Source organism: Octodon degus, unplaced genomic scaffold (assembly GCF_000260255.1).
Source record: "Octodon degus isolate 3935 unplaced genomic scaffold, OctDeg1.0 scaffold00009, whole genome shotgun sequence".
NCBI classification, from domain to species: domain Eukaryota; kingdom Metazoa; phylum Chordata; class Mammalia; order Rodentia; family Octodontidae; genus Octodon; species Octodon degus.
The window spans coordinates 10,350,680-10,375,561 of record NW_004524585.1 but is presented as its reverse complement, the minus strand read 5'-3'; the positions used below and the strand labels follow the sequence as shown (position 1 = coordinate 10,375,561).

The 24,882-nt window shown below is 54.2% G+C and overlaps 1 protein-coding gene across 6 annotated transcripts in view; it reads left to right on the top strand.

Annotated features, from left to right (window-relative positions):
* The window catches only part of Kif21b (kinesin family member 21B), a 46,849-nt gene that overhangs the window by 5,499 nt on the left and 16,468 nt on the right, over positions 1-24,882 (top strand). For 4 of the 6 annotated variants that reach the window (XR_002819423.1, XM_023707843.1, XM_023707825.1 and 1 more), the window contains exons 2-21: positions 7,991-8,213; positions 8,491-8,673; positions 10,713-10,862; positions 10,965-11,099; positions 11,438-11,605; positions 11,924-12,039; positions 12,561-12,756; positions 14,036-14,225; positions 14,905-14,968; positions 15,075-15,293; positions 15,691-15,775; positions 16,123-16,240; positions 16,827-17,018; positions 18,819-19,018; positions 21,906-22,013; positions 22,314-22,382; positions 22,855-23,087; positions 23,279-23,426; positions 23,608-23,802; positions 23,898-23,999. Coding sequence is in view for 5 of the 6 variants with exons in the window: in XM_023707843.1 (XP_023563611.1) it covers positions 7,991-8,213; positions 8,491-8,673; positions 10,713-10,862; positions 10,965-11,099; positions 11,438-11,605; positions 11,924-12,039; positions 12,561-12,756; positions 14,036-14,225; positions 14,905-14,968; positions 15,075-15,293; positions 15,691-15,775; positions 16,123-16,240; positions 16,827-17,018; positions 18,819-19,018; positions 21,906-22,013; positions 22,314-22,382; positions 22,855-23,087; positions 23,279-23,426; positions 23,608-23,802; positions 23,898-23,999 (3,094 nt within the window). In the remaining variant the exon portion in view is untranslated. The remainder of the gene's footprint in view (positions 1-7,990; positions 8,214-8,490; positions 8,674-10,712; positions 10,863-10,964; positions 11,100-11,437; positions 11,606-11,923; positions 12,040-12,560; positions 12,757-14,035; positions 14,226-14,904; positions 14,969-15,074; positions 15,294-15,690; positions 15,776-16,122; positions 16,241-16,826; positions 17,019-18,818; positions 19,019-21,905; positions 22,014-22,313; positions 22,383-22,854; positions 23,088-23,278; positions 23,427-23,607; positions 23,803-23,897; positions 24,000-24,882) is intronic. The other 2 variants (XM_023707834.1, XM_023707851.1) reach the window with 1 other exon arrangement.

The window sequence follows — 24,882 nt, the reverse complement described above, 5'->3', positions numbered from 1 at the left end:
AGTCTCACTGTCCTCCACAGCCAGCCTGTTGCTCTGCATTCCTCAGCAGGGGAGCATCCCCAGGGCCCAATCCCCACTGAACTGTCCCCTACCAGATGCCTTCACAGACTCTGCAGCGTCTCTTGACTCCCAGGAGGTCATGGGAAACCCCTGACAGATGCCCTGTGATGGGGGTGGGACACAGAGTAATGCTGGAGCACAGCTGAGTGGCACTTCCCAGAGCTGAGCTGCCCTTTTTCCCAGGCCCCAGAGACAGCGGGGAGGAGTCAGACCAGGCTCAGGAAGCTCTTGGTGTTGTTCACAGCCAAAGCTGTGTGGAGGCCCCTTGAGGGCAGGCTGGAAGCCTGGCTCCCTGACTTCTGACATCTCACACTGTCTACTTGCTGCTTTTTCCTGGTGTCTGGCTTTCAGCCTTTCTTGGCATCCCTCTGGTCCCCCAAACTGCCTCCTACCAGAGTGCTTTCCCCTTTTTGCCGGCCTCTCCTTGGGCATGACTCAGAAGTCAGTGGCCAGACTGTGGAATAAACTAGAGTAAGGTCCGGGACTTCCTCAGAGGAGGAGGTCAGGTTAGAGTTCCGAACCTCATTTGCTGAACTGACACCCCAGTATCCTGCAGTGTTTTACCCTCCCCCTTGTGCTGGCAGAATCTGCTCAGGGACAAGAATGAAGCGTGGAAGGTTGAAGGCCCCTTTCACCAGGCCAGCCAGGGCCTCATAAACCCATGTCCTTTGACCCTACAGTACAAAGCCTTCTTGTTTGGGGGTTCAGGGGAGGCCTGAATCTTTCCCCAAGGGAAGCCCACATGAGGGTTGGCTGGGGGTGCAGAGAGGCCAGAGAAGGACCATAAGGTCCCTCTGGCTTTCCTAGGGCTCTGGCTTTGCCTCTCACTTTACCACTGCAGCTAAAAGGGGCAGCACCCAAGCTGGGTATTGGCACTCTGAGCAAGAGTGGACCGGCCTCTGTGGGAAGACCGTGCTTGGTCTGGGCTAAGTCAGCTAAAAGCCCCCGAGTGTCTGGAGCCAGACTCCCCTGAGAGAGCAGGGATTTTGCTTCCAGCCGCCTTCCCCAGAGCTGGCAGCCTGCCACTGCTCATTAAAGTGGGGGTGTAGATACCCTCTCTCTGCTGCGAGGAGCATAGCCTCCCTCTGGCAGGGAAGCAGGCTCTGTTCTTCACCTGCCCCACAGAGAAGGGAAAATGCTTTCCCAAAAGGCATCTCGAGGTTCTGCTGGCAGCTGCCGGTAGGATCAGCCCGAGATTCTCTGAGAGGATCATTTTTCTCCAGCCCGACCTCTCTGCTGCCCTGGTGCACAGTTGTTTGGTGGATGCATCAGGATTGGACGCAGGCAGTAATGGTTTGAATTTCATCTCCACCATTACAAATGGTGTGGCTGTGGGCTTGTTAAATGTCTTTCTGAGCTTCAGTAAAAAGGGGTGCACAGCCCTAGCTTCATGGCTTGGTCACATCGTATTACCTATGTTCATGTGCATAGTAAGCCTGGCACCTAGGTTCTGAAAGAATCTTGTGTTCTTATCCGATGATGTCTGGGAAGGTGCAGCGTACACCCCAAAAGGTAAACATGATATTGGTGAGGAACGATATCTCAAAGAAGATTCCACAGCCTCTCCTAGGCTGCCCTTCTCTAACGTTCAATCAACAATCTTTGCAGGCAGAAAGTGCCGCCCCACAGGCCGCCAGCTTATCTAAGTCTTTCCTGCCTAGCTAAGCTTCCCTTTGATCTTGCTCTGTCACTGATGAGGAAGACCTGGTCCCTGGCAGGTCACAGAACACTAAAGTGAGTCTGCATGCCAAGCTGACCCGAGGTCACGGGACTCCTCTGTGTGCCCTTCCCCTGCCAGCCCCCAGATACACACAGACATGAACACACACCTCCACCAAAGGGGACAAACATCTCTGCCCTTGCCCTGCCCCACTGCACACCATCGAAGCTAGATGCACCGCCTCTTAGCTGGGCATGAGGCAGAGAAGTGGGTGGCATCTAGCCCAAGTTTGCTTTTCTCCCCAAGTTTGGGTCCAACACACCCACTGACCGAGGGCTGCATTCCCTGATTTTAGGGTCTCCCTTTGGGCTGTCCTGCTCACCTACTGGGGCTGCTTTTCAGGAGTCCAGAAAAGCTCAAGGGATCCTGTTGGAGCAAAGAGCAAATACACACCTAGTCCCAACCCCACCCCTCCTAGAGGATCTAGTCCTGTTGGCTACCTCAGCCGACCTGCACAATGATGTGTACTAGTCCACAACTCTGGTTCTGAAAGCCTTTGAGGGAAAGCCCAGAGGGAGGGAGCCCTTCAGCCTGGAAGTCCCACAAGTACAGCTGCAACCATGTGGGTAGCTGTGTGCACACCCGTTTCCCCAGCTCTCTGCTGGGCAACATCTTCAGGACTGATGGCTAGGGAGGGTGGTCTCGCAGAACTCATTCCTTATAACCTACCAATCTTGTGCCAAGTTACTTAATGTCTCTCCAGGTCACCATAGTTAGAAGCAAAGAGACCCACTTTATTTATTTTTGCAGCACCGAAGATTGAACCCTGGGCCTTTGCACTGAACCATATCCCCGGTCCTTTTCTTATTTTTTATTTTGAGACAAAACTCCACTAAGTCACTAAGTTGCCCAGACTGGGGTCCAGGTTAGAGCCCCTCTGTTTTAGCCTCCCTGAATCTTGATAGTTCTTGATTATTTTAATGGTAGCGTGTTTCGTCTCATCTTTAAGATAAAAGACTCTTCTAGTGGAAAAGCCGGGGCTGCACCATTAGAGGCCTCAGTGTAAGATCTGGGGCACTGGCCAGTTAGGAACCAAGGGAGGGACCCTAGCCGGCTGATCCGATGAGGCTATCCTCAGCTAAGAAATGGAGCTAAGCCCTAGGAGCCCAAGGGGGCAAAGCACCTGGGAGGGGTGATTGGCCCACAGGGTGTGATGTCAAGAACGGGGAGTGTGGCTGGGCTGGCGCCACCCTCCGCCTGGAAGCTGTGGGCTGGGTGTGGGGCTCCGGGCACGTGCCCAGAGGTGCTCAGCATTTACTTCTGCTGAGGGAGTTTTCTCCCTTGGCACCCTCTCAGCACCCCTCACCCCGCCTGCCTCTTCCCTGTGTCCCTTGCCCTTCCCTTCCGCCCGGTCCTCCTGGCTCCCCAAAGAGCCGAGGAACCGCTGAGCTCAGCTCTTCCCGAAGCCCCGGCTCGGCTCAGATCGCAGCCTTTGTCCCCGCCGCCGTGGGCACCGAGCGGGCGGGGGCGGCCCCGGAGGCGGGAGCTTCCCGGCCGCCGGCGCGTCCCTCGCTGCACGCTCTGTCCTCTGGGGTGGGGGACAGCTCGACACCACAGCGGGCCCTGCTCAATTGTGAGCCGAGGAAGCTGAGCGCCCTCTCCGCCGGTGCCAGATCCTGCCTCTGAAAAGCTCCCGGGCGCTTTCTCTTCTCCCGGCCGCGCACACCCGCCGCTCAGCCTGCGGATTGCCAAGTGGCAAATAGGCCGGCTCTGTTCTAGGGATTCCGGGGCCTTTCTGAGAGGGGATGAGCTGCCAGCCAGCCCTCCCTCCCTCCCTCCTCGGTCCCCTCAGGAGCTGGGGAAAGGATAGGGCGGGGCGGAGAGGTGGGGCCTAGGGACGAGATAGTCCTGGGCGAGAGGTCCTTGGGGAAAGGCCCGGGTTCTATGGGCCTCATATTTTTATTGACAAAACGAAGCAGCTGGCTCCAGACCCATATTTTGCCAATTCAATTTTTTTTAAAAATTACATTAATTTTTAATTTATCTTGATCACTGAGGTTTGTTTTTTGGGTTTTTTTTTTTTTTCCTTAAATCTTGTGCTTTGAAGCAAATGCCTCACCCTGATCCTCACCCATAGTTTCACTGGAAGACTGTCCCCATCACTGACTGTCCCCTGACCCCTGATTGTCTCCTCTCCTTCCATGCCCCAGGGAGGAATAGGGATGCATGGTTGCCATCCTGCTGCCAGGAGAAACATTTTTCTTCCTTGCTAGGGTAGGGTGGGCCTCTGAAGTGACCTCACCCAGGGTGGGAACAAGAATAGAGGCTGCTGGGGAGGGGGGTGATGGAATTCTAGGAAGCAAAGACTGGGAAGAGATCTAGACAACCCAGTCAGGGTGCCACCAAGACTCAGATGCCACTGAAGGCCAAAACCTAAATGAGAACCCTAGTCTCTGGCTGGGCAGTGACTTTGTGTGTGTGTGTGTGTGTGTGTGTGTGTGTGTGTGTGTGTGTTGTGGTGTGTTTGTAGTCCTGGCATTGAACTCAGGACCTTGCGCATGCCAAGCAGGTGCTTGTGCCAGTGAGCTGACTCCCCAGCCCACTGGGTAGTGACTTTGAATTAAACTCCACGCAGGGTATGTTGTGGAAGGAGCCCCAGAGGATGGAGAAGCTGCCTGCTGGCCCTGGACTGTGAGTCCTCCTGGAGGACAGGGCAGCCAATACCTGGTGCAAACTTCTAGGACTTTCAGGGAGCCTCCCCTAGCCCCTGGTTCTGATGGTACCCAGGAGGATGTTTCTTTAGCTACTTAGGGATTGAGAATTTTCTGGACAGGAGGCAGCTAGAGACATGGAAGAGTTGACACCCAGCTTCACTGCATCCACAGTATGTGACCTTGACACTTCAACTTCCCATTCTGGAAAGTGGGGATTGGAATTCCTCGCTCCTAGCATCACTTCAGTAGGGAAACTGGGGTGCTCTCTGGCCCTGTACCAGTTTACAGAAAGCACCATGAGATACATTTTCCTTCTCCTTTGCTTAAATCCACAGTTACTCATTGAGCTCCATTCCTGTGACTGACACTGTCCTTCCAGGTCACTTACTGTGGGAATCAGTGACTCACGCAGGCCTTGTCCCCTGTCTCCCAGCTTGAACCTCTTTTTCTAGGTGACACCGCTCACTCACCTGCACCCTGGCAAAGCACCCTGGTGCTTACACTGGCCTGGCCCATGACTGGGTGGCACAGGAAACCCCAGATCAGGTTGTGCTTGGCCAAGAAGGCATCCCAGGGTGAATCCCCAGCTGACCCCACAATTCTTGGGTGCTGAACCCCAGGGAACCCTGCTAAGCATCCTCCCCCTGAGACTGCTCTTCTACTCACTGTCTGCTTCCTAGCAGGCAGGCTGCCCGGGTCTGGGGGCTGCTTGCCAAAGGAGAAGCTGCCCTTCTCGTAGAAGGGCCCCCACAGCAGGGCTGCTGCTCCCCCTTGCCTACTCCGTCTGTCTCCAGGGATGCTGATTTGATTTCCTCCAATCACCAGCATTGCCATCTGCCTGCAGTAATTAAATGGTATTTGAACTGGATCCAGAAATCCCATCACAGGCAGACTTGTGAGAAAGAGGGTGTCCTCAGGAGCTGGTACTTATCTGCACAGCCTGGGGTTCTCAGAGCTGCCTGGGACAGCTCCTTGGTTTACATGGAAGCACCTGAATGGCCTGGAAGGAGGCGTCTGTCTTAGGCTAGCCCTGAGGGCCAGAGTCTAGATTCCTGTCCTGTGTCAAGTGCAGGCCACACTCCTTTTTCAGTTGCTGTCCACTCTGTTTCCCAAGTAGGAGACTTTCTCTTGACCCTCAGGGACCTGGCCCCTGGAGGCTGTGTAGTACAAGGCCATCAAAAGGGCAGTGTATAGACTGTTTGAACTCAGATTGGCTCCTTACTGTCTGTGACTGGTAGTAGTCTCATCAGTTATGGTGAAGTCGGAATTCATACGTGCTGATCTGCTGGCACACAGTGCAATCCCAGCACTTTGGAAGCACTTTGAGCCCAGCCTGAACAACTTACCAACTTAGCGAGACCCTGTCTTAACAAACAAAAAAGGGTTAGGGATGTAGCTCAGTGTGAAGGCCCTAAGTTCCACTCTCATTACCATTTCCCCTCACAACACATACAGAGTTAATTTGTGTCAGGGCTGTAGTTGCCGCCTGGCATACAGTAAGAACTCACATGTGTTTGCTGCCATGATTAGAGATAGAAGTCAAGATAGGAGCCTTGCTGGGGTGGATGTGGGGGTTGGGTTAAGTTACAGGTCCAAAGAGTGTGAACACAAATCAGCTTCACCCTTCCCAGGTAGAAACCAAGTCAGGCAAAGGCTGAGAAGTTGATTCTACTTTCAGCTTAGCCCAGAACCTTCTGGATACAGGTGGCAACCTTCTGGGGCTTCCGTTCCTCTTCCTGAGGACTAGTTCAAACCTCAGAGGAAATCCTTCTGAAGGAAATCCTTCAGGGGGGGACTGGGCTCGAGGGCCTCACTGCCAGGGATCTCCCCACTCCCTCAGTCTGCTCCCTAATGGCAGAGCACAGGTACCATGGTCATGGGAGCACTAAGCCCATTCTGTGGCTCTGAGTGGGCCTTGGGGGCTGAGGCAGCCTGGGACAGGGACAGGATAGTCCATTGAAGGCCCAGGCTCTGGGGCTGGGCGCCTGTGGTCCCTGGGTGTCTTGGTCCCTCTCATGCTTTTCTTCTTTTATAAATGTTGGCTTAGGGTGAGGAAGCCTGACAAGTGGCTCATTGTGAGCATCCGGGCTACAGGGGCTGGCTTGTGAGGGCCCATGGACATCGGAGACTAACCCCCCTTTACTTTAGGGTGTTTGGGGGTGCTTTCTGCCAATTCCTGCACACGCATGCTGGCTGACTCATGCTTGGTTGCCATGGGGACCTTGCCATGGTGATGGCTGCTTAGGAGAGGGAAGAAGGGTGGCTGGATGGAGACAGTTCTGCCCATGGCTGGCTCCCTACTCAGTCTTCGTGCCATTTTTCCTTTCCTGTACAGGGAAACCTGCCAAGATCTGGGCTGTGCGTACAGCCTGTGACTGACCTAGTGTCCCTCCTAGAGGCCCCTGCCATTCACAGGGAGCTTTTCACTTGATCTGGGCTGCCAGGGTTGTGCCTGATCAAGTCCTGCAGCTCCTGGGAAGGAGTCAGAGCTTGTGCCTGAGAATGCCCACCAGGCTCTGGCATCTGGGAAGGGGGTTTTCGGGCTGGAGGGCCCTTTGTCTTAGTCACTGTTTCATTGCTGAGACAAAATACCTGGCATCTACAACTTAAAAGAGGAGAGGCTTGTTTTGACTCACACGGTAGAGGTTTCAGTGTGTAGCCAGCTGGCTCCAGCTCAGGAGGGGGAAGGGAAGGGTATGAGAAGGAAAGCTGCTCCCCTCATGGCAGCAGGAAGCAGTGAGTGAAAGGAGGAACTGCAAGAGAGAGATCCTCCCTTCCTAGGCTTTGCTGTGGTGACCCGCCTCTTCCAACCAGCCTCTACCTCCTGACAACACACTTCATCACCTTGGTGACTGGTAACTGTAGCTCCCCCATGAGCCAGTGGCTTCCCTGAAGCCCCACCTGTGATGGCACAGGGCTTTGATGGGACATCTAGATACTATGAGTCATCACAACTTCGTATCCTTTGCAGCCCTTGGCAGAAGCTCTGATCTCTTCCAGAACTTAGCCGGGGATCCGGGACTCCAGGGCTCTGGGGCTCCAGGGCTCGAGGAGTCTGATATAGCATTTGGGGAGCCACCAGGCTGTCCCTCTCTTCCCCAGCCTGGCCCTGAGCTTTGTTTCCCCAGAAGTGGGTGAGTGTCTTCTCCCCTTGCTCAAACACATGCTGGTTTCTATCAAGGAGTATATGCTTTCCTGTCACATGGACCTGGGTTTTGCTCTATCACTTTCCATCCTACAACCTTGGACAAGTCATTTAAACTTTCTCAGCCTCAGATTTGTCATCTATAAAATCAGGCAAACAGTAGGCACTGCATGGGTTTGTAATGAAGAACACAAGAGTTAATTTCTACAAAATACTTTCAACACAGCTTCCGGATACACTGAGTACTCTGCAGATGTTAGCAACTACTGCTTTTGGTGATGTTCATATTATTATGACTGAATTACTAAAGCTCAGGGCTCCTAACTTCCTCTTCTAGCTGGTAGAGAGGTGGAAGGTGGAAGGTAATAGGAAAGAAGAGGACCTGACCCTGGGCTCTTCCTATCTTGGCAGGATCCGGCCCCAGCTATCAAAGGAGAAGATTGAAGGCTGTCACATCTGTACCTCTGTCACCCCAGGGGAGCCCCAGGTCCTGCTGGGGAAGGATAAAGCCTTCACTTATGACTTTGTCTTTGACTTGGACACATGGCAGGAACAGATTTATACAACCTGTGTAAGCAAGCTCATTGAGGGCTGCTTTGAGGGCTACAATGCCACAGTGCTGGCCTATGGACAGGTAAGCCCCCTCTACCTCCACCAGTGACCACCTATCTTTGATTTTCCCCCATCTGAAGGGGGATACAGCCCTATCTCCAGAGCAACTGAGACACAGCTGTGTAGTTTTATCTGTTGTCTGAGGATGCTGCTGCACTCCTGTTTGACTCAGGGGCAGCTGTCATCGGAGACTTCCACTATGTGTGGAAGGGGCACCAGGCTGAAGGTAGATGGGTGAGATGGTTTGGCGAGGTACAAGCATTGCTGGTGACTCTTTCATTCTGTCTTTTCCAATGCAGACAGGGGCCGGGAAAACATACACTATGGGCACTGGCTTCGACATGGCGACATCGGAGGAGGAGCAGGGAATCATTCCAAGAGCCATCACACACCTCTTCAGGGGCATCGCTGAGCGCAAGCAACGGGCTCAGGAGCAGGGCATAGCTGGGCCTGAGTTCAAAGTCAGCGCTCAGTTCTTGGAGGTATTGTGGTCTGCAGGGTGGGCAGGAGGGACACGTGGTGGGTGTCATAGGCTCTGAACCCTCCTCCAGTGTGGGAGAATGAGCCTAGGGAGCAATGGGAGCATCGATGCGTGACAAGTTCCCTACTGCTGGAAGTATCTAAGCAAGGCCGGGAGGACCACTTGGTGGGACTCTCGGAAGGGTGTCCTGTATCAGATGGGGCTAGGGTTGGTACCCTGTAAGACCTTGAACCCTGAATGATTCTAGCTCTGACACATGTGACCTTGAACATGTCATTTTACCGCTTTGAGCGAAGGGTTGGTGAGGATGACTTAGAAACGTATGCCTGCGCAGGGTGAGAGCTCCAGTTCTCTGCCCTCCTTCCAGCCTCACTGGGGCCCTCCTCTGCCTCCAAGCAGCCTGCTTGTCCTTTTGGCTAACATGCTTCCTGCCTCTCTGAGGATCTCAGGCCACAGGACAGAAAGGTCTTCCAGAAGGGGCCTTCTTTTGCCTCTGATCCTACTGTCTCTGGGGAGATATCAGCCCAGAACTGTGGCAGCCAGGCACTTTTGGGGTGAGTGAGTGGGTCTCTGGGCTTCTTATGCCAGAGGTGCTGAGCCCCAGGTCAGGAACACCAGCAATAGTAGCTCCCTTTTTTGCAGGGGGCTATCGAGGGCACCAAGTGAACCCTTTTTCCTTAGAGCTTTACTAGGCTGCTCTCCCGGGATACTTGGTTAGACAGGTCCAGTTCTCAACATCAGGGCCCTGGGGATCTAGCCCTAGGGATTTTTCTAGGTCTGAAGCACCCTGGGGTCTCACCCTAAACCCTGGTTCTCCAACTGTACCCTGGTTGTTCTTAGAAAGAGGGATGGATGTGGCCTCAGCCCCGCCCTTATTCACTCATATCTCACCCCCTGTGCCTGTCACTTTCTCCTGGGTCACAGGAGGAGGCAGGGCCACAGCCTTCCCCTCATGGGACCTGTACTTTAGGCTCTGGAGCTTTTCTATGTCCTCTTGGACTTCTGCTACTCATAAACTGCCTTACTTCTGTGTGTGCTTGTGTACGTGTGTTTGTGCATATGCATGTGTGTATGCTGTTCCTTGTGTATCCCTAGAAGCTTTTCTTTTCACAGCTCCTTGTTTTCTTTTCTTTTCCATCCTTTTGTCACAGAGACTCCTGCCTTTGGATAATTCATACCAAGGGTAACCACAGGGGGCCAGATGATCCAACATCATGGCCCCTCATCTTCAACAACTCTTCTTTCAGTATCTCTTCCCTCACCACCTCTTCTTCCACATCCTGGGGGTATTTCTGTCCTTTCAAGGCCATCAAAGCTCTGGATGGCTGAGCACTGTGGTTCCCCCTACCCTCTCCCCCAGGAGATTCTCTGGGCTGCCCCAGCTGTCCAGATCCCTTGCCCACTCCCAGCCCCGGCTCCCTGCTGCTGGCCATCCAGTGCTTTAGCAGCTGACAGCTTGAGCTCCTCTCACAGGAATCTCTTTGACTGAGACTAAAGGAGTGTGGCCACTCCTGGCCAGGCCCACTCCCCACAGTGGTCTTCCCAGGAGGCTGACGCAGTGGCCTTTCTCTGTGCTCTCCTCTCCTCCCAAGGGGCACTGCCAGCATTCCTCTTACTAGGAGGCCGTCATCACCTCAGTCCCAGGGACCACCAGCATTAGGGTGCAGCTCCCTGGTCTCCACTGCCCACTCCATCTGGAATGACATCCTCATCTCCTCTCTCCCAGTCCAGTTATATGATAAGATCGGGCCAAATCGTGGTTGTTTCATCCTCATCTCTGATGTACAATACCTACATCCATCAGTCCCCTTTAGGTCCTAAGCAGTGGTGTACCACCTAAGATCCAGCAGATCTTCCTTCCCTGTCTAGTAAAAGGGTCCTGGAATTCAGAACCCAGAGGGGAGCAGGGCTGGGCAAGCTAAACTCCTGGGTGTCATTTTCCACTTCTGCACAATGGAAATGGTTTATGGACATGAGAAAGCCCTTTGGGCCCCTCACCGTGTGCCCCACAAACCCAGCCACTGTTTCCTCCTGGCACAGCTCTACAATGAGGAGATCCTTGATCTGTTTGATAGCACACGCGACACTGACACCCGCCACCGCAGGTCCAACATCAAGATCCATGAGGATGCCAGTGGTGGCATCTACACCACAGGCGTCACTTCTCGCCTCATCAACTCCCAGGAGGAGGTGAGTGTCCTCTGGCGGTGCAGGGCAGGCATGAGGCCTCCCAAAAGACCAGTGGTGGCCAGCACAGCGCTCCTGTGTCCTCACATCTGCTTCTGCCCCCAGCTGATCCAATGCCTGAAGCAGGGCGCCCTGTCTCGCACCACGGCCAGCACCCAGATGAATGTCCAGAGCTCCCGCTCCCACGCCATCTTCACCATCCACCTGTGCCAGATGCGCATGTGTGCCCAGCCCGACCTGGTGAGGGGACCTTGGGGTCTAGTGGCTGCGTGCTAGAGGAGGCACGCAGGGAGGGTGAGCTGAGGAGCCAGAGTCAGGGCTCACCTCTGCCACTCGTTGATTCTTCCTCTTTCCTTGAGCTTCCTTCGCCCCATGTGTGTGGTGGGGTGATGACGCCTCTACTGTTGTGTTGTGGAGAGCATGGCAGCTCAGTGTGTGCGAGTGCTGTGTGCACGTCAGGCTCTCACATGCGAAGGGGCAAGGCGCCACATGTCTGTTCTGTGGGAAGGTCAGTCAGCAGCAGAGAGCCAGCAAGGTGGGGCAGAGGCTGGGGAGTCAGAGGTCACCTTCTGCTGCAGGTGAACGAGGCAGTGACCAGGCTTGCGGAGGGCGCAGCTCCTACAAATGAGTATGAGACTCTCACGGCTAAGTTTCACTTTGTGGACCTGGCTGGCTCAGAACGCTTGAAGCGGACGGGAGCCACCGGCGAGCGGGCCAAAGAGGGCATCTCCATCAACTGTGGCCTGGTAGGCACATGGAGAGTCAGTGGTTCCAGTGGTCAGGACAGCTCTGTAACCCCACAGCTGCCCAGTCTTCCTTGGGCCTTTTCCAGCTGCTGCCCAGGGCACTCACAGTCCTCACCTTTAGGCCTCCAGCCCTTCACTCTCAGTCCTCACCCTTGCCCTAACTCCCTAATTTTACTAGTGTGTCAAATTTGCCCATAGACCCAACCAGGACCCTGAGGATTACTGGAGCCAGCTAGACATGTGGATGGCTTGGGACTGTGTTGTGCTGGGTCCTCCCTCCCTGAGGGACTCTTGAGCTGCAGAGTCTGTCTCTTGCAGCTGGCCTTAGGCAATGTCATCAGCGCCCTGGGAGACCAAAGCAAGAAGGTGGTGCACGTGCCCTACAGGGACTCCAAGCTCACTCGGCTTCTCCAGGACTCACTGGGGGGCAACAGGTAACTGACGACATGCAGGGAGGACCCAGGGGAGACAGAGAATTTCTGGGGATTTTTGCCATGAGGGTGGGGTAGGTGGGTAGTCGTGTGGAGGAAGAGGAAGGAGAGATGGAGGAGGAAGAGGAGACCTTGCTCAGCAGACACCTTGAGATGCTCCATGACTTTTGGCCAGTTATGTTCAGACTTAGCGTCATGTCTGCAAGGCTGGAAGAACTACTCCCAATGGAAGGCCTATTACTCAGATGAGACAAGAGAGGCCATGCATGTCCGCATCCCTAAGCAGAGGGCTCTGCAGCTAGGCACCCTTACTTTGCTAGCCACCTTCATGGGGCTACCCTCTCAATGGAAACTGTCAACCAGGTAGTCCAGAGCTTTATGCCTCAGGTTCCACTCTTCTGAATGCCCAGATCCTTTGAGTCTAAGGTCATGGGGAATGGGTAGGAATGGGGCTCGTGCTCCACAGTGGTGCTTCTTGGGTGGCTGTGTTCCTGGCCCTCACCCCAGCCTGACCACACCTCCAGCCAGACCATCATGATTGCCTGTGTGAGCCCCTCGGATCGGGACTTCATGGAGACGCTCAACACACTTAAATATGCCAATCGGGCTCGCAACATCAAGAACAAGGTAGTGGTGAACCAGGACAAGACCAGCCAGCAGATCAGCGCGCTGCGGGCCGAGATCGCACGCCTGCAAATGGAGCTGATGGAGTACAAGGCGGTGAGCACCTCCCATCTGCACCCCACAGGCTTCCTTGGAGCCTGTGCCCCCTAGCACCACCTTGCCATCTCTATCTGAGTTCTTTGGCATGCCTCTTGCCCACTCCTTTGCCTCCCTAACATCACTCTGTACCAGGCATGTGTGCCATGCACTAGGGCCTCTCCAGGGGAATCTGACACAGTCAGAGCACACCAGGCTTTAGAATAATACTAAGTCTGGGGCAGAGGAGCACCTTGGCTTTGCTACATGGACAGTATGGCTAGGACAGAGGTGTTTTTATATCCACTGGACAGATGAGATTGCTCCACTGGGACAGCGTAGTTGACAGTGGGGACCATGAGAATAGGTCATTGTGCTGCAGGGGGACAGAGGAAAGAGTTGTTCCTCTTCATGCAGGTGACCAGAAGGGTCTCATGGAGGAAACCTGCTGAACAAATGAGGCAGCATCAGAAGGAGGGGGATAGAGACAGGCGTGGCAACGCATGCCTGTAAATTTGGCGCTGTGGGAAGCTGGGGCAGGAGAGACACAAATTTAAGCCCTACCTGGGTGACTTTGCAGCTTAGTCTCATTCTTTAAAAAAGAGGCCGAAAATGTCACTTGCTCAGGGCAAGCACCCGGGTTCAACGCCCAGCACAAAAAGATAAAAAGTGGAATGCATTCTAGGTAGAGAACAGGCCTCACATAAAGGCACAGAAATGAGAACAAGTGCTTCAGGGAGGCGTCTAACTCTATGTGACCAAAGCTGAGGTCACCAAGTGGTGGCCTGTGGCTGGCATCTGGCACACGGATGGTTGCAGATTGCGTTGGATACAACCTAAGTTTTCAGCCTTTTTGAAAATGCCCTAAAAGCTGGACTTCCAGCTTTGCTTGACAACCTTGGAGCTCTAAGAGATGGCACCTGGAGTCCCAGCGTGGCTGACTCTGTAAGACCAAGTCTGCGACTCTTTATCTCAGTCTCCCCTACTCCCTGCTGTCCTCCACCCCAGCTGACTCATTTCTGTGAGCTTCCCATCCAGGCAGGCTTGGATTAGCCTGCATAGAGGTGGGAAAGTGAGCACACACCGGTAGGAAGGAGAGATAGATGGTGGGTTGACTTCATTGTCAGGGGGACCCATGTGAGGTTTGTGAGTGCTGAGAAACAGGAGCTGCATGTTAGGAAACACGGGTCTGGGAAGCCCTCCAGTGCTGCCTCATCCCAAAGAGGTCAGCATGTGGCAGAGTGAAGTGCACGCCCCTGTAAGGCCCAGTGCCTGACTGCTCCCTTCCCGCCTTGCCCAGGGCAAGCGGGTGATCGGGGAGGACGGCGCCGAGGGCTACAGTGACCTGTACCGGGAGAATGCCATGCTCCAGAAGGAGAACGGGGCACTGCGGATGCGGGTGAAGGCCATGCAGGAGGCCATCGATGCCATCAACAACCGCGTCACCCATCTCATGAGCCAGGAGGCCAACCTGCTTCTGGCCAAAGCTGGTGAGCCAGAGGGCATTGGAGCACCTGTGTGTCAGGGCCCTCCTCTCCCTCTCCTGTCCCACCTCAATTCATTGCTGTATTGTTTTATGACATGAGTGTTCCATGATGTATTTTTTATGATATGAGTAATATGTGAACATGTCCTTGCTAAACAAGCCAGCAATACATCAGACGTAAGGTAAAGGATTAAAGTGCTCTTGCCACACTCTGCCCGCATCCTCTCTGTTTCTCAGAAGGAAGCTTCACAAGCAGCTGGGTGTGCATTTTTCACACCTTTTCCAGCACACTTATTTCAAATGTAAATATATTCCTATATGTATTCATCTATCTGTGTCCACACGGCTTTTTCCATAAATGAGATAATATATATCATTCGATGACTTCCCTTTTTCCTTTGGCATTATGTTTTATAGATTTCCCTATTAAAACCCACTTAATTTTTTAAATTACTGCATAACGTTCCATATGTGGTGATGAATGATTTAGCACAGCAGCCCTGTGTGGGTGGACATTCTGGGTGTTTCCAGTTTCTCCCTGTTACCAACAGAGCTGTCTGTGCACGTGTGCAGGCGCTTCCTTGATATGGACTCCTTCATGGAACAGGCCTGTGTGGGTTGCCCTGCTAGAGCTTGCTGTTGTCACTGTCCTTACCACACCTTCCTCTGGCTCCCCTCTCTAGGTGATGGCAATGAGGCTATTGGCGCTCTGATCCAGAACTACATCCGGGAGATTGAGGAGCTGCGGTGAGTGAGCCCAAGCAGGTGTAAGTAGGCTGGGAGCACTTGGCCAGGCCAGGCTTGAGGTGCTGTCTGCTCAACCCCACCTGCCCCATCCACTCTTCTCATGCAGGACAAAGCTCTTGGAGAGTGAGGCCATGAACGAGTCCCTCCGGCGCAACCTGTCCCGGGCCTCAGCTCGGAGCCCCTACTCCCTGGGAGCATCTCCAGCTGGTCCAGCCTTTGGGGGCAGCCCGGTCAGCTCCATGGAGGATGCTTCTGAGGTGATCCGCAGGGCCAGGCAGGACCTGGAGCGGCTAAAGAAGAAGGAGGTCAGGCAGCGGAGGAAGAGGTGAGTGGGGAGCTGCACCCCTGGAGTGGCACTCACGGGTGTCACCCCACCTCAGTACTCCCCCTCCCCTGTGTTCAGGAAGGATCACCTACACAACCTCAGCCCATCCATGGGAGCTGCCCTGATTTCAACTGTGAATCATGGAGCAAATGTGCCTTTTGGCAGAGTCCCCTCCCTTAATCCATACCCATATACCTTCTCCAGTGCTGTGCTGCCTTCCCCAAGGTTAATTCGGATCAGCGTCTCAAGAGGGGCGACTGAGTTCCCAGAGCAGGAGCCCAGCCCTGTCCCCACATGCTGGCGGCAGGAGCGTTGCTTGTGCCGCTCCTGCTGCTCCCCTGCCCCTGTGCTTGAGGCAGGGTTTGCCCCGCCTTATCTGGTCTCTCCTCTCTCTCAGCAGCCCAGAGAAGGAAGCCTTCAAGAAGCGGGCAAAACTCCAACAGGAAAACAGTGAGGAGACGGATGAGAATGAGGCTGAGGAGGTGAGGACCCCGGCCCTCCTCAGCACGGCTCACCCCATTCCTGTCAGTGGCTTTGGACACGGTGGAATGGAGGGGGCTCCCTTAGTCAGTCCTTGAGTTTCCTGGTATCTCAGACTGGTTGCCATGGTTTTCTCCATTCCTCAGACCCCCCACTTCATCCCAAGCAGACAGTGTGGAAGGGAGACTCCTTCTGGGGGTTGTGCTTAGGGTCCTAGGGGGGCAGCTATTCCCAGAGAGTGTGGCTTCCCCTCTCCTGACACACCCAGGGGCGTCACATCTGCCTGGTCTCCACCTCTGGGTTCCCTTCCTTGGAGGCTATGCCCAGCCCTCATACCCCTGCTACCCAGGAGGAGGAAGAGCGAGACGAGAGTGGCTGCGAGGAGGAGGAAGGACGTGAGGATGAAGATGAGGACTCGGGCAGCGAGGAGAGCCTGGTAGACTCTGACTCTGACCCAGAGGAGAAGGGTGCGTGGGCCTGAGCTGGGTGGAAGGAGCCACCTGTGGCAGGTGACCAGGTTGGGGCTGCCAGTCAGAGCTCAATCCACAGAAAATGCAGATGCCCTTGATCCTGCTCTGCACATAGGTGCTAGGTGCCCTTTGTCACCACTGAGCATGTTCAGAGAGGTTTGCAACTCTCCCAAGTTTAGTCAGTGCCGAGCAGAGCACTGAATACAGGCCCAGCTGATGCCAAGAGCCAGCCCCTAAGTGGGACCGCCTGTCCCTTTTGCCAACTGTGGCCTTCAGTTCTACAAAGTGCTCTCAGTCATCTCACCCTCTTCCACCCAAGCAGGGTCCTATGTCATCTGAGACAGGCAGGTGTGGGGAGGATATTTAGCCAACCTACCCCTCAAACCCCAGCTCCTGGGCTCTGTTGTGTTTTTCAAATGTGTTGTCCCACCTGGCACCATTCTATTACCCAGCATGAGATTGCTACTTCTGGTCACTTTTGGTCACCTACCTCTGGTCACTGACTGATCCCAGTTGGCTAGAAGAAACCCCTCTTCCCCAAGAACGGTGCCTGCCTGAGGCTGGCTCTTCCTGGACCCCACAGAGGTAAACTTCCAGGCAGACCTGGCAGACCTGACCTGCGAGATCGAGATCAAGCAGAAACTGATTGATGAGCTGGAGAACAGCCAGCGGCGGCTGCAGACGCTCAAACACCAGTATGAGGAGAAGCTGATCCTGCTGCAGAACAAGATCCGGGATACGCAGCTGGAGCGGGACCGCGTGCTGCAGAACCTCAGTGAGCCCCAGGCCCTGCTCTCTGTGTCTTTGTTTGGCAAACCACGCTCAAGGGGAGACAGGTGGATGTTGGCCTCTTGGCCCAGCAGCGTGGGAAAGATGTCTAGAACTCCCCCACCCAAGCTCCTGGGATCTGCTTGCTTTTCTGAGGCTGCCTTTCAGATGTGTTGTAGTATTTTGGGGGACTTCAGGCCCTTCTGCTCTGGGCCTTTAGCTCACAGTTAAAAGTTCTTATGTCTAAGTCTGGTTCCTCTTCTCCATTTTGAATTCATCTTTTTTTTTTCTGACATCTTTTGTATTCAAACTCTTTAATCCTTTATACACCTAGGGGGCTGGGGAGATGGCTCAGTGGAATAAGCGCTTCCCTGGCAAGTGCAAGGGCCTGAGTTCAATCCCCGGTTCCGAAAAAAAAAAAAGTCAAAACCTTTATACACCTAGGCACATGAACATGATACCTTGCAGCCTTTCCTTCTGCATTCAGTTCCTTGAGAACAGTTTATTGGCTTCCTTCTCACATCCTGCCTCCTCATGCTGCTCCTCAGCCCACTCATCCAATTATGCATTCATTCATTCCTTCATCCGCCTGTTCAACAAACAGTTGTTGAACGCCTCTGTGGAGATGTTACTCTAGATGCTGACATCATTGGTGTGTGTAAGTCCCTGCTCTCTTGGAGTGTACCCTGTAGGGGGAGAGATAGGAACTTGGGATCTTTAGCATGTTAGATGGTAGCAAGTATTATTTTTTTAAGGTAAGAATGGATAGAGTGCTGGGGACTAGGTTTTTTAAAGGGATAATTATGGAAGACTTCATAGGGACGGTGACTTTTGAGCAAAGACCTGCAGGTGTCACAGAGCTGGGGCAGACTGAGCCACAGGAAGAACATCCTAGGCAGAAGGTACAGAAGATGCCCAGAACCTGGCTAGGTGTGTCCCTGGCATGTCAGTGAGTGACAAGGGCCCAGAGTGGCACAGATAATGTCAGTGCCTTTTATTCTAAGGGACATGAGAAGGTGTGGAATTTTAAGAGGAGTATGTGATATAAAATTTTAAAACATTATGGAAAGATCTTCCTGACTGCTACCTAAGAGATGCTGCTGATAACTTAGGAACAGTTACAAAGATCCCAAGATACAAAGATCCCAAGAGAGGTGGCTTGTGGAAGGGTGTGGCAAGAAGTGGTTGGATTTTGAGTATTTTACAGGTTGAGCTAGAGGATTTTGTTGATGCCTGGGTGGGGAAATGAAGGAGGCAGGAGCCACGGATGCCTCAGAGTCTGAGCCTCTGGCAAGGGTGACAATATTAACTGAGATGCAGGGTCAGGGTGGATTCAGGAGTTGGTTTGTACCTGTTCCATCTGACATGTCTTTTGACAAGTTCCGGTGGAAGAGTCTAGGGTGAAGAATCAGGTTATCCTCCTCTGCTGCAGCTCACATCTCTGTCTTCTCTTGCTAAGTCTTCCCCTTTCCACTGGCCCCACCCATTCTCTCCCACTGGATCATGGGTCAGAACTGAGCCAGCATGGGTGGGCTGCAGGACCTTCATGGGAAGCTGAGGACCAGGGGTTTGGAGATCTCAAGATGGAGCATCCCTTCACATTCCAATAGAATATCAGAGAAGGAAGGAGTGTGGGCACCTGCTAGTCTCATCTCCTCATTGTTCAAATGAAAAGATGAGACCAGAAAGGGTGGCTTGCCCGTGCTCACACAGTGAGGCTAGAACCCAGGCTGCTTACCTCCCCCATTGCTGAGCCCACACATAGCTGAGGCATGTGGTGCTGATGACCACCTCTTGCTGCCCTCAGGCACCATGGAGTGCTACACGGAGGAGAAAGCCAACAAGATCAAGGCAGATTATGAGAAGAGGCTACGAGAGATGAACCGGGACCTGCAGAAGCTACAGGCTGCTCAGAAGGAGCATGCCCGGCTGCTCAAGAACCAGTCGCGCTATGAGAGGGAGCTGAAGAAGCTGCAGGCTGAGGTGGCTGAGATGAAGAAGGCTAAGGTAGGCTGAGGGTGTGAGGAGCCAGAGTCTTAGAATCCATCTTCCATGTCAGAAATAATCAGTGCTGTCAAAGGTGGATTTTCTTCACAATGAACAGCTCTGCATCAGTCCTTTCCTGGCCACACACACTGTTGTTTTGGCCGAGTGCAGCCTCCAAGATACAGCAACCTACCCCCAAACGGGCTAGGTGCAGGTTGATGGGGAGGGGGCCCATTCTGCCCAGCACTGCCCCCTGTGGTGGGACGCCGCACCACAGTTGCCTCCATATGCAAGAAGCAAAGGTGAGAGGCCTCTGGCTGGGTGCAACTCATGTGGAATCAATGTATGTCATTACTGCTGTGACCGGGGTCTAGGCTGGTTATCTTGCATGCCTGGTCAGACCTTAGGAGGACCTCTTGAAAGGAGCCCAGTTGTCTTTCTCATTTTGGGTACAGGAAAGTGAGACTCAGAGGTCATCTCAGCTGCTAGGAAGTAGTTCTGGAATGCACGTCCGGTCCTCTGCTGTGGTTCTGCAGGGCACAGTGCCTGCCTTGTTTGCTTTGCTATGGCTTAGCTCATTCTCATCTCCAGTGCCCAGGAATTGCCCTGGTTCAAGGCTCAGATCTTGTGCTTCTAGTGTCAGTATGTTTGGGCTTCTACTGGCTTTGGGAACAGAGATGCAGGAAAGGGAGCTCTGCAGTTCTTTGGGCTGATGGGATAGGGATCTGCAAAGTAGGAGCCATCAGTAACTGCGGCCTCACTGCTGAGTCTGCTGGTGCTGACCATGTGCACAAGGAAGAGGCGATGCAGTGATGACTGATGTGACCCTTAGAGAAGGTGGACCTCCCAGCTGTCACTGGCCTGCCTCCTCCCTTGGGTAGGCCAAGCCTGGGACACAGGTCCATCAGTCTGATCAGAATGGAGAAGTCCTGCTCAATTATGCTCAGACCAGCTTCATCTGGACTGGCCATGAGGAGCCTCATTTTCACCTTCTGTTTCATTCACCCACTGGTGGATGTCACCGAGGCTTTAAGGTCCCACGGATTTGTCCGGGCCCCGAGCGCCCTCTAGTGGTACAGAATTGAAATGGGGAGCCGCAGCATACTCAACCTTGGTGCTTCTGCAGGGTGGCTCCAACCTGTCCTGGCCAGCTCCCACCTCAGCTGGCTATGGCCATGGCGTGCATCAAGAAGGAACATCCTCATAGGGTTCTGAAGCCTGAAAAAAATAATCTACTGCCCACAATATATTTGAAAGTCAGAAGGATCCAGGTATATTAGTTTGCTGATGCCCATCAGCACAGGCCCAGCTCCATCCACATGACTGTGCTCTCATGAGCACTGGGCTGGAAATCAGCCTACGGTCATCCTAGGGGTCCCCTATCAGGGGCCCAGGTTTTCCATTGGAGGGACAGAGAAAGCAGCAGCCAAGGATTATAACCAGATGCTGTGAGGGCCATTGTCTGAGGATCCCCCCCCCCCCCCCGCGCCTTTCAGCAAGGGGGCTTAGCGATCCACAGAGCTGATCTGGGTGGGGCTGCAGCTGTGTTTGGGGGCTCCTAAGGAAAGGCACACTGCCTTCGGCTGTAGAGCTGCAGAGCAATGCCGCTCTCAGGTTCCGCTTCAGCATGGTTATGTACTCACCCATCTTGAGACCATCCCCTCCATGGTGACCTCCAGAGTTCGGTCACACATGAAAGTTGGGCAGATGGGACTTTGGCCAAAGACACACAGATTTTGCCTTTGTAAGAAGCTGCTATACTAGAGTTCACAGTCCCACTATTAGCCAAGGGTTTCATTCAGCATTCCCAGCCCCGGTCCATTAGAAGACATTCACTCTGGACCCCCAGGTACCGAGCAGCGGTGAATCTGCCTCTGCTCTGTCAAGTCACCCTTTCCTAGCCTGCCCTCCCAGGGAGAATCTGACCCTGCCAGCCGCTAGCTCTCATGGGGGCTGCCTGCTTTCCTCTTTGAATATCTTTTCTTTCCTGACCGCAGGGCAAGGCAGGATGGTGATATTCCCCATAATGTCTTAGACCTTGGTGGCAGGGGAAGTCTCTGTTCTAAGAGGTAGGGGGCTCTCCTGCCCCCTATGCTGGAAAAGTGTCAGAGGGCCATGTATTCTGGATTTCTGTGTTTGGGGCACCAGGAAGAGAGGTAGATGCTGCAGGACTCAGTGTCAATGGCTTCCTAGCTCATCAAGGTATCTCCAGCCATGCTAATGGTTCTTTGTGTGCCTTGGTCAGACCTTGGTTAACTCTGGCATTTAGGCAGTGTACGCTTGCTGGGAACTGTCTTAGTGCCATCCCTGCCTGGGGCTGCAGGAAGAGATGGGCTGCAGAGCTAAAATGGCCTGGGCCCCGAGTCTGTCCATCCATCACTAGTTTTATGACTCTTAAGTCATTTTTTTCTGTCTAAGCCTCATTTCCTTGTTTAATAAGCAGGAACAATAATGCCTCTCTCCTATGATTGTCATGAGAGCAGCGCTGGCATGTAGCCAGTTCTCAATAAATAATGGTATTTTTTATTGCTGTCACTCTAAGTCTAGCCCTGGCACTCAGCCCTGACCTTCACCTCAGCCCTATTCCTAGCTGAGGCTGTCAGGAGGAACAAGGGTGACTTGCCTCTGGGCAACCTAGCCTGTCCTAGAATAGCCAGACCAGGATGGTGGCTTTGAGCGGTGGCCTTGTACAGTCGGAGCTCCTGAACCACTAGTCCAGCTGTGAGGCCACTCCTTTCAGCAGGCTGCCTAGGTAGTTTTGAGTCCTGCGGAGAGTGTGAACCCTCACTGCAAAGCCCTAGCCTGAGCTGCAGGCAGGCTCCCACCAGCATCCTCAGAGCCTGCCGCCCCCAGTGCACATGGGCCACTGCCCGGCCCTGTGGCCTTACTCTATTGCTTCTCCCTCCAGGTGGCCCTGATGAAGCAGATGCGGGAGGAGCAGCAGCGTCGGCGGCTGGTGGAGACCAAGAGGAACCGCGAGATTGCTCAGCTCAAGAAGGAGCAGCGGCGGCAAGAGGTGAAGGGCCCAGCAGACCCCACTCCCTGCTGGACTTGTGCTTAGAGCAGAGTGCAGCCTGAGGGAAGGGCAGGGTATGTGGCTCAGGTCCTGCAGAGAAGCGGGGCAAGGATGAGACCAAGAGATTTGTTTTGCAGGGACCCCTCTGTGGCCTCTGGGAAGGTAGTTCACGCTGGGTCCCATTTCATCAACAGTTTGGTAGCATGGGGTTCACCCTGTAGAGCTGAGTAGCCTGTGCCCATCCTGCAAAAAGGGTATCTTTGCCTGAGGGTGGATGACGCTCTCCTGTCTCTCTGACAGTTTCAGATCCGAGCCCTGGAGTCCCAGAAGCGGCAGCAGGAAATTGTCCTGAGGAGGAAAACCCAGGAGGTAAGCACTGTTAGGGAGCAGTGGCAGGCCCCTGCCTGGGCAGCTCACATGGTGTGTCCTCTCCTTGCGCTCCCTCAGGGCCCTGCCCCCTAGATATGGATGAGGGCAGCGTGCCCCAGTTCTGCTGGAGCTGGGAGGGGGAGGAACACCCGCTGCCTGTGGCTGTGGCTCTTCCTTCTGTCATTCAGCAAACACAGTCATGTTCGAAGTGTGTCAGGCCTGTGAAAAGGGCCTTGCTCAGCAAGAGAGTAAAGGGCACTGCGGACTGTCCCCAGATGCCTGAGCTGATCACTTTAAAAGGAGGGGCTCTCTCTTTTGCGTTCAGCTCACCTCAGACCACAATCTCCTGGCCCTTCTATGCCACAAGCCTAAGCCAGCACAGAGCAGCCCCCATCCTCCCTGGCTGGCCCTCCCAGGCCAGGCCTTTCTGTGCAGCTGCAGGCTGCCCAGCCCACCGATGCCTCTTCCTCAGGTTTCTGCACTGCGGCGCCTGGCCAAGCCCATGTCTGAGCGGGTGGCAGGGCGTTCAGGACCGAAGCCACCTATGCAGGATTCAGGAGCTGAAGTGTCGGCCAGCACCACCTCCTCTGAGGCAGAGTCGGGAAACCGCTCCGTCTCCAGCATTGTGCGCCAGTGGAACCGCAAAATCAACCACTTCCTGGGGGACCATCCAGCCAACACAGTCAATGGCACCCGGCCAGCGAGGTGAGGTGGCTGGTGGTGCCCTGGCCTGTGTGGACAGAAGATGGAAATGTGGGCAGGACCAGGGTGGGGCAGAGTGAAGCTCAGCAGGTACCAGCATCCCCAGGGCTGTGGCTCTGACTGGGGGCTCAGTGTAGCTGCAAAAGCTAAGAGTCATCACATTGCGCCCAATCACCTTTGCCTCTGCCACCCAGAAAGAAGTTCCTGAAGAAGGGGGCAAGCCAGAGCTTCAGCAAGGCTGCAAGGCTCAAGTGGCAGTCCCTGGAGAGGAGGATCATCGACATCGTCATGCAGAGGATGACCATTGTCAACCTGGAGGCCGACATGGAGCGGCTCATCAAGGTCAGCGCCTCCCCTTCTCTCCTGTCCTTCTAACACTTGTCCTCTGTCACCTCCAACTTCCAGTACCTCTCCTCTCCCCTCCTTATGCCCTGGGGGACCTTGAGGAAGTTCCTGGGGTGGAAGTTGTGTGTAGGGCCAGGCAGCACTGCCTGAGACCTCTCCCGTATCACTGTCCCTCCAGAAAAGGGAGGAGCTGTTCCTCCTGCAGGAGGCACTGCGGAGGAAGCGTGAACGGCTGCAGGCTGAGAGCCCAGAGGAGGAGAAGGGGCTGCAGGAGCTGGCTGAAGAGATGGAGGTGCTGGCGGCCAACATCGACTACATCAATGATAGCATCACTGACTGCCAGGCCACCATCATGCAGCTGGAGGAGACCAAGGTACCTGCAGAACCAGGCCTGGCCTGAACACAGCTGGGAGCCATGGGTGGGCCCTGCAGCACCAGGTGACAGAGTTCCCTGCTTTCCGGTCCCAGGAGGAGCTGGACTCCACAGACACGTCGGTGGTCATCAGCTCCTGCTCTCTGGCCGAAGCCCGCCTCCTGCTGGACAACTTCCTCAAGGCGTCCATTGACAAGGTGAGTGGGCAGCTCTCCTACACAGGGCCCCCAAGACGGATGCCTCACAGAGGAGCACACAGGCCTGGCTCCTCCTCACTTGCGTCACTCACAGGCTGGGACAAGCCTCTAAGCTCTGAGCATTGGATTCTATAGCTATAAAACTGGGGAGATGAGCCAGGCTTGTCGCTGGTTGCGTGGTTAAACAAGACGATGCATGTACAGGGCTTGGCATGGCACTTGGCACACGGTGGGGCCTCAATTAGAGGTGACCCTGTGTGTCTGGTACAGGCCCATCCACAGCAGGGCTGGGCTTGTGTCTGAGGGTGGGGCTGTGCATGTACATCAGGGTAGAGGAGCAGGAGCCAGGTGGACCAGTCTGCTCAGGAGGGTTTATGGCAGGACGGCAGATGTCCCTTGGGGCTTCTTGGATTCTTCTCTGTCTCTGGCTGAAGGTTATGCTTCCTGCTGTCCTGGGGCTGAGTCTTGGGGACAGTTGCACCTACTGAGACTGCCCATGTGACTCCTGTCAGCTCTGTTCTTATCCCAGGCCACTGAATTTAGTGTGCCCATAGCAAAGTACTACAAAGAACCCCAGTGACCGGGCAGCTTTTGTCTGGAGGCTGGCAAACCCAAGGTCAAGGTGGTGGCAGGGTGGTTTCTTCAACAACCCTCTCCATGGCAGTGATGGTCACCACCTCCTCCTGTGTTGTCACACAGCCTTCCCTCTGTGTGCTTCTCTATCCTGATCTTTTCTCATAAGGACATATATTAGATTAGGGTCCTGCCATATGACTTCATAGTACCCTATTTAGTTCTTTAAAGGCCCTAACTTCACATAATACATTCTGAAGTAACAGGAAGATTAGGAATTCTATGTAAGAATTTGGGGGGACACACATTA